Below are 7912 nucleotides of genomic sequence, written 5' to 3' on the forward strand. Positions count from 1 at the left end.
CTTCTGGTTTTGAGTGATCCATATTACTTTTCTATTCTTTATTTCACTGATTTCCATTATTCATTATTTCCTTTGGGTTACTTTGGATCTAGTTTTCTCTTTCTTTTTTCTTAAAGTGGAAGGTTAGCTTATTAATTGGAAATCTTTATTTTTTAATAAAAGTGTTCATAACTATACATTTTCATCTAAGCATTGTTCATCCCTTAAATTTGTTGTTGTTGTTTTGTTTGTTGTTTTTTGTTTTGTTTTGTTGAGATGAGGTCTTACTTTCTAGCCCAGGCTGAGCTTGGACTCAGGCAGTCCTCCTGCCTCAGCCTCTCCAGGGTTGGGATTACAGGCGTGGGCCACCATGCCCGGCTGGTTTGTTACATTTTTAAACCTAAGTATTTTCCAATTTTTTTTCCTGTTAGATTAATCAGGAGTGTGTTGTTTGTCTCCACATACTCATGAATTTCCCAAATTTCCTCTGTTGCTTTCTCGGTTCACTCCGTTGCCAAGGAAAGCATGCGTGTGACTTGAGCCCTTCCCATGCTCCCGAGCTGCCCTTGAGGCTACATCCCACCCTGAACATGCCCCGCCTGCCCTACTGGGCCAGGGTCCTCTGTCCCCGTCTCCCCACTGGGGGTGGCACTGTGTCGTACCCCCACCTGCTCTCCTCTGGTCTCCAGGGCCATCTGCCTGAGCCCTCTCCATGACCGTGCAGGCCCCTCCCACCCTGTCCCGGGCCTGCGCATCCAGTGCTCCCCACCCTGGCTGACCCGGGTCACACTTTGATCTGTGCCTTCAGTTTCCACGTTCAGCGCATCTGCGCTCTCCCCTGGGACTGGCACGGTGGGCTGTGCCAGCCACTGCTGCCTGTTAATCCCTTGGAACTTTTGCTCCCTGTTGCCCCCTTTGCCATTTGTGAGCTATTTTCCCAGTGGCTGCTGAGTGTTAGGTAACAGCTTACAGTGATCTGCTTCGGATTGGCACCAACCTGACTTCAGCGCACCCCACCTTTGCTCCCAGAACCCCTGAGCCGGCTTTGGTCTCCCTGTGGCAGACCTGCAATCGCAGCCCATCAGCGCAGACCTGCGACGCTGGGTGCTGCACGCGGTGGCTGTCTCTTGAACCGCCGCGCCTGGGGAGGTGGGTCAGGGCCCCACGGCCCCAGGGCAGTGTTCCCAGTCTCACAGAGGCAGGGGCCGGGGCCGGGGTCCCTGGGCAGGAGGCAGGGGTGGCAGGCGCTAGGCCCAGCCAAGTGGGCCTGGGGGTGGGCAGTGGCCATCCGTGGGGCACAGGGCTGGCAGTAGGGGATGGACAGGGCCCAGGCCGCAGCCTCGGTGCTTGAGTGGACAGCCCTTATGGGAATGGGTTTAGCATTAGGATTTGCTATATAAAACTAAAACCAGCAGTGTGCTGTAGACTCAGGGTGTGGCTGAGTTTCTGCCAGCAGTCCAGAGGTATCCACGCTGTGGCGAGGCCACACAGCCACAGCAGGATCCCGCCTCTTTCCAGCTTCTGGCTCAACATCAAAGCCTCGGTCCTCTAGGCTGCCTCGCATCCCAGCGTAGCTGCTGGGGCTCCAGGCATCACAAATCCACAGGAAGGAGGGTTGTGCATCTTCCTGCTGGGACATTCCCCATGTGTCACCTTCCTAGAACCCCTCTCCCCCAACACACCTGCTCACATCACCATGCCCAGAACCTAGTCACAGGCCCCGAGAAGCAGTTGATGTCCAGCTGTGATGGATCCTCTTTCCCAGGAGCCGCCCAGCTGCCCAGGAGGAGGTGAGGGGTGGGCACCGAGGTCGTGTCCCCTGAGGTGTGGAGCTCTGCAGGGAATCCTTGCTCGCCCATGGATGGGGGGGTGTCCACCCCTACGAACTGCCCTGGCTCCCCAGGCTGCTCCCTAAGATGGTCTCAGGCTGGAGGAGACCCCTGGAGCTCCGGGTGGAGCCAAGTGGTGTCCAGGACGGCTGGGCACACGAAGTTCCGGTGGGGCCACTTGTGGGGCGGGGCCGTGGTGGGCAGTCCGGTCCCTAGGGACACCACGGGCAGTGGGGGGAATGTGTAGGGGCACAGGCAGCCAGTGTGGACGGCACACAGTGAGAGCACAGTCCAGCATGGGATGCTGGGCAACCTGCAGGCCGGGACTCAGGCTCTAAGCCAGCAGGAAGCCCCTCCTGCCTGGCCCGGGAGGCCCCGGGGCGACAGCATCCCTTGCCAGGGTGTGGCCATGTGCCCCAGCCTCGCTACTGTATGGGCCTCTAGGAAAGCAGCCCCTGCTCCCCGTGTGCCGTCCGGGGTGATGGAGGCAGTGGCTGGAGCCTCTGCAGCCACCCAGGCTCTTAGGACAAAGGCCCAGCCCAAGCTTGGTGCAGCAAGGGGCCGGGTAGTCTCAAGACTCGGGTTCCCTTAGGCAAGAAAATGAAGTCTCCTTTCCATGTCTGTTCATGTGGGTTTCTCTCGTACACAGCCAGGCAGCTCCTGACCCCACAGTGGAGGCCCGGAGCCCAGTGCTGCAGGCTGGCAGGAGCCTGGAGGTGGGTTGCACGTGGCTCGCCTGCTCCCCTGAAGGGCCAGGCCTGTTTGCTGATGACCCCACCCTGGCAGCTATCCAGGCTTCTGCTTCCAGTCCCAGGAGGAAGTGAGTGCCTTGTCCTGGGGGGACACAGCTGTGGCTCCTGAACCAGAGGGGCCCCAGGGAACCCAGACCAGGCTGCAGACTGGGGGTAGGGGGCCCCTAACCCAAGTCCCTGGGAAGCAGCTGGGGCAGTCAGTGCACACCCCACACTCTGGGAGGAGCTGCAGCTAGGCCTGGTGCCTCCAGGAGGGAGCAAGGCCCCTGGGCTCCTGGACCTCGTTTCCCCACATGGGGTGCGAGGACAGCTTGGCTTGGTCACCACAGGCCTCTGAGGAGGCCCAGGTGGGCAGACAGGTCTGTTCTGTCCCTGGCCGGCCCCAGCACACCTAAGTGGCACCCAGGAGATGGGCAGAGCCAGGAAGAGCAGGGAGCAGCCCCATGCAGGCCAGTGTGGCTGGGGGGTCACAGCTTGGAGCAGAATGGGGGTGCCTGGCTGGGGACACTGCTTTCCAGGTCGCAGGGCCCCTCACTGTCCTACAGCCCAAGGTCCATGCCGTGCCTGGACACAGCTGACCCGGGGCGACCCTCCTAGGCTGGCGAGGGCAGCCTGGTGGGGAGGGAGGAGGCGGGGTGTGGGCACTGTCCTCTGTCCCTGAGTCTGACACTGCCCCGCCACCCTGGTGGAGCCGCAGCATTGCCCCCACAAGTGGAGCAGGGGATGGTGGGAGGGCCCCACTATGCGTCAGGCTCCAGGGAGCTTCCTGGTGCACTTCTGTCATCTCTTCCGGGGCTGTGAAGCCCTGGGGTGCCCGGCAGATCCCAGCTAGGGGACAGGCCTTGCAGAGCCGGGGGCTAGGACAGCAGGCCTTCCCTGGCCTCTTCCTGCTGGGTAACCCTGGCACAGCCTGAACCAAGCAAACTGCAGAGGATCTGAGGAGCACCCAGGGCCTTCTGAGACCGGAGACCTTTGGGGTCTCCTGGGCTCCCCGACAGCCACAGACCTCACCAGCGCTGTTGCTCGCACTGGCCCAATCCTGCCCTCCTCAGGCTGGCGCTCCCTGGTCACCACTCACAGCCTGGCCCTGCGCCCAACCCAGGGCTTTTTCCAAGTGGGTAACTGCAGGCCACACCTTGGGGCAGAGACGGGCACAGTGAGGCAGGGTCTGTGAGCAGAGTGGCTGCCCCCACCTGCCCTCACTTCACTCCTGCCCGGGGGAACAGCCACCCCCAAACCCCGAGCTCCCCCCGAGTGCTGCCAGGCAAGTGGCCCAGGGACGAGTCCTCAGCATCCTGAGATGAGCTTGCCCCGCCGGGAGGAGACCTGTGCCAGAGGCGCACAGTTGCTGGCCAGCACTGGGCAGAGGAGGGGGCACCAGCCACTGCTGTCCCGACCCCACTGGGCACAACCCTTCAGGAAGTAGGGCGCCTGCCGGGATCCCTGCGACGTCTGCCCCGGCGTCAGTGCTGCTGTGGAGCGCAGCTGAGGCTGCGAGTGGGCCCTCGGGCTGGGGCAGCAGCCTGCGGGGGACCGCACGAGCCCCAGCGGACAGCGAGCCCCAGGCACCGCCTGGGGTGCAGGCTCTGCAGGCTCGGGTCTCCTCCCGCGCCAAGCGGGCAGCGAGGAGGGCAGGGAGTGCCGCGGAGCTCGGGGCAGGCAGTGGAGACCGAGGGAACCCACCGCCGGCAAGCTCTGGAGGGACGGGGTGTGGCCGTGTGGCCCGGACCCAGCCTGGGCGGAAGCGCCTGGGGCTGACGCATGAGAAGACCTGGAGACCTGGAGACCTGGCTCAGCCTCCTGGGTTTATTGAGTGAGGCTTGGCACAGTGCTCTGAGCGGCCCGGCCGCGTGCGATCCTTCAGTCCTTTTGAAAGTAACCCTTCCTTGGGCCCGGCCAGTGCAGGGCACCCGCTGATCCGCAGGACGAGTGGTGAAGCGCCCATCTTCCCACCCTGCGTCCCGAGTCCCCGCGTCCCGAGTCCCCGCGTCCTGTTCTGGCGACTCAGAGGTGCGGGGCGTAGAAGGCGGGTGCGCCATAGGTCTGCGAACCCAGCACGAAGGGGGACAGCACTGCCGGGCCAGAGAGGAAGGGCAGCTGCGCGGCGCACACGAGCCCGCCGGGGCCGTGCGCTGGGTACCCCGCGGGGCCGTGCATGGCGAGCGGTGCACCCAGTGGCGGCGATGGGCTGAGTGGGCTGAGGCCACCAGGCAGCCCCGCCCCCGGCCCCGCGCCTGGCCCGGCGCCCCCGCCGGTTGGCGCGCTGGTGTCGGCACCCGGGTTCTGCTTCTTCCACTTTGTCCGGCGGTTCTGGAACCAGATCTTCACCTGCGTCTCGGTGAGGCTGAGCGACAGCGCCAGGTTGAGGCGCTCGCACACGGACAGGTAGCGCGTGGCCTTGAACTTGTTCTCCAGCGCCACGAGCTGCTCGTAGGTGAAGGCTGTGCGCGCGCGCCGCGGCTTTCCCGACTTGGAGTCAGAGCCGGTGCGCTTCCTCTTGGGCTTGACTGCGGCCACTGCGCCCTGCGGGGCTGTCCCTGTGCTGCCTGCTGTGCACGCTGCCGGGGCGGTTCCAGCCCCTGGCGCTCCGGGGGCTCCGGGTGAGGTCCCGCGGGGCGCGGGGCCCGCAGCCCCCTCGACAGCACCCGTGGGGGCCTCTGTCTCTCCCGCTCCGGGGCAGCCCGACCTGCGGGCCCCACGACTGCTGCCTCCCCGCGTGGCGTCCTCAGCCTCCCCGTCAGGCGCCTCATCCCCGCTGTCCGCACGTGGGCTGTGGCCGCTGCTGCTGTAGCCATTGGCTCCAGCCTCCTCCGTCTTGCAGGGGTCACTGGAACCTGCGGAGACTGGGACGGAGAGGATGGGTCAGCTCAGCCAAGCCTCCCAGGGGCGCTTTCGCTCCCCTCAGAACCTCCCCTGGTCCTCTGTCCTCTTGCCCTCCCGGGGCACCCTCTGCACCCCAGTGAAGGACCCTCTCCAGCAGAGACTGCAGCCAGCACCCAGCCCAGGGCTGTGGCACAAGCAGCACAGGGTTGCGATCGATCCGGGGCAGATACAAACTTAATTAAACTCATTTTGTGTAATGTACAAACTTGTTAAAGGCCATTTAATTTATTTCAGCATGTATTACCCTCCAATTATACCAGGCACAGGACCAGCCAATTACCGGGCATTTACGTAGTCCGAGTGCCATTGTCCTGGGGCTGCGGACGGCCAGCGGAGGGGCCAAACCGCCATCCTGGCCGTCCCTACCTGAGCCGGCATCGGAGCCATGCCCAGCCCTGCTCTTCAGGCCGGTCCCTGCCCTGCTTGGCCTGACGGGAGGGCCCAGGCTCCCATCCTCCACCGGCCCTGGCTGCGCATCCACTTGGGGGTTCTGAGATTTGAGAGAAAGCCTCTCTCCTGGGCAGCGCTTTGGGGATCTTCTATACTCTCACCCCACAGGTGGTTCTAACACCCAAGAGGAGCCAGCAGCTTCCGAAGAGGGGCCCAGACCTGCCTCTCAGGCTGGCCCCGAAATTCCGGCTCAGGAGACATAAATCCACCCCAGCCAGGCTCCTGGGGCAGCTGGCACGGGGTGCACGGAGGTTGGCAGTTGTGCTGGTCCCAAGCTCTCAGGCCTGTCCCTCTCTCCTCCCAGCATCGCTGAGCCTGCTCCTTTCCCGCACCAGCAACAGCAGGGTCCTGGGGTGCTGGGTTCCCCGGACAACTGAAAGGCGGACACTGTAGCTCTGTGCAGAGCTGCAGGGGGCCCTGTGGCTGAGGTCTGCTCTGTCTCAGCCCCACAAGGAGCCCAGTGCGGGTGATGCCTGCAGTCCTGAGCAAGAGCACCCTGCCAGGTGGCCGGAGCTCAGGCGCAGGGCCAGGAAGTGGGGGGGGGGCACAGAAAGCAATCAGGAGTTGGTCGAATGCAATTCGCGATCAATGCCGGCCCCTAATAAGTGTAATAGGTTTTAATCGAGTAATTATCCGAATTTTGACCCTATAATTTAGATGTTCGGGGGAGTTTGCAAGGTGCTTGAAAGAGATATGCATGCGCCGTAATGGGATATCGACCCGACCGGGGGCGCGGGCCGCCCCATTACCGGCCGCTTTCCGCCGCTAAGCACATTTCCCCTTAACTGTAATCGAAGGGATTTAATTGTTTTTCCAGAGATAACCAGCGTTTTGTCACAATTAGTCCGATTTGTCCGAAAAAAAAAAAAAAGAGGGAGAGAAATAGCGAGAGAGGGGATAAGGGAGGGAGGCCAAGCGGGCGAGGTCGCGGGGGCACCGCGCAGCCCCTCGGGCCGGAAACGCGCGGGAGCGGACCCCGCGGCCTCCCCAAGCGAGCGCGGCCTCGAGTCCGGATCCGGCGGAGGCCGCGGACCCCGCGCGCTGCGAACTTTCCAGCGGGCCTCGGCGGCCTGGGGAGCTCGGCCGGGGCGGGGTCGGGGGCGAGTGCGGATGCCACGCGCGCGAGGGCCTGGCCCGGCCCGGCTGGGACCCATACTCACCCGGCGACGCTGCTCCCGCTCCGGCTCCCGCGGCGGCGGCGAGGGCCCGGCGCTCCGGCTCCTCCGCGCGAGGCGGGCGTCCCGAGGCGGCGGGGCCCGGGACGCAGGGGGCGCCGAGGGCGGGGGGCGCGGGGCCCAGCAGCACGCAGCGGCGGCGCCGGCTGTTGAACTTGTTGGGGTCCAGGATGTCCAGCACCGAGAAGGAGGTGGGGCGCGGGGGCGCGGCGGGCCGCGCGGCTCCGAGTCCCTCGGGCGCCCCGGGCACCGTGTCGCTGGCGGCGAGCGGCGGGGCCCCGGCGCGGGCGAAGGCGGGCGGCTCGGCGCGCCCGTCCATGGCGTCCTGGGCGGCGGCAGGGGGCGGCGGCGCGGGCCCCGGGCCCGGCCCGGAAGGCGGAGGCGGCGTAGGGACGTCCCCGGGGGCCCCCGGGCCGCTCGAGCTCATGCCGGCTCCGCGGCCTGGCTCGCGCCTACTGCGCGCCCATGCCCGGAGAGGCGCGCGCGCGGGCGGCCGAGGGCTGACGCTCCCGGCCGGGGCTGCCTGGCGCCTCCGCCGCCGAACCCGGCCGGCGCATTTATGGCGGCCCCGCGGAGGCGCCCACGCGCCCCACGCTGCACACACGTGCGCCCGCCGGCGCCCGGACCCCGCCGCCTCGTTAGCGCGCGCGCCTAATTGGCTGCGAACGGCCCGGGGGCAGGAGGCGGGCCCGGCCTGGGGCCAGGACGAGCCGCGGACGGCCGGACGGAGGCGCGGGCCGGGCGAAGGCTGTCGCGGTCGGTCGGTCGGCAGTGTCGCCGCGCCCCCCTGGTCTGGAACCGCGCGCCGCCTCTCGCGAAGGGGGAGGAGACAGTCGGGCTTTAA

The 7912-nt window shown here is 65.4% G+C and overlaps 1 protein-coding gene across 1 annotated transcript; it reads right to left on the bottom strand.

Moving 5' to 3' along the window:
- Positions 1–4352: 4352 nt before the first annotated feature.
- Positions 4353–7495, bottom strand: Nkx1-1 (NK1 homeobox 1). Its single transcript, XM_087187199.1, has 2 exons — positions 7044–7495; positions 4353–5387 (listed from the first exon to the last, which is right to left on the bottom strand). The coding sequence occupies exons 1-2, from the start codon at positions 7493–7495 to the stop codon at positions 4565–4567; spliced, it is 1275 nt and encodes a 424-aa protein (XP_087043325.1). The 3' UTR covers positions 4353–4564.
- Between the last annotated feature and the right edge of the window lie 417 nt (positions 7496–7912).

The sequence above is a fragment of the Heterocephalus glaber genome, unplaced genomic scaffold, assembly GCF_053883595.1.
Source record: "Heterocephalus glaber isolate CG9 unplaced genomic scaffold, H.glaber_assembly_v1.0 deba00001509, whole genome shotgun sequence".
Taxonomy (NCBI): Eukaryota; Metazoa; Chordata; class Mammalia; order Rodentia; family Bathyergidae; genus Heterocephalus; species Heterocephalus glaber.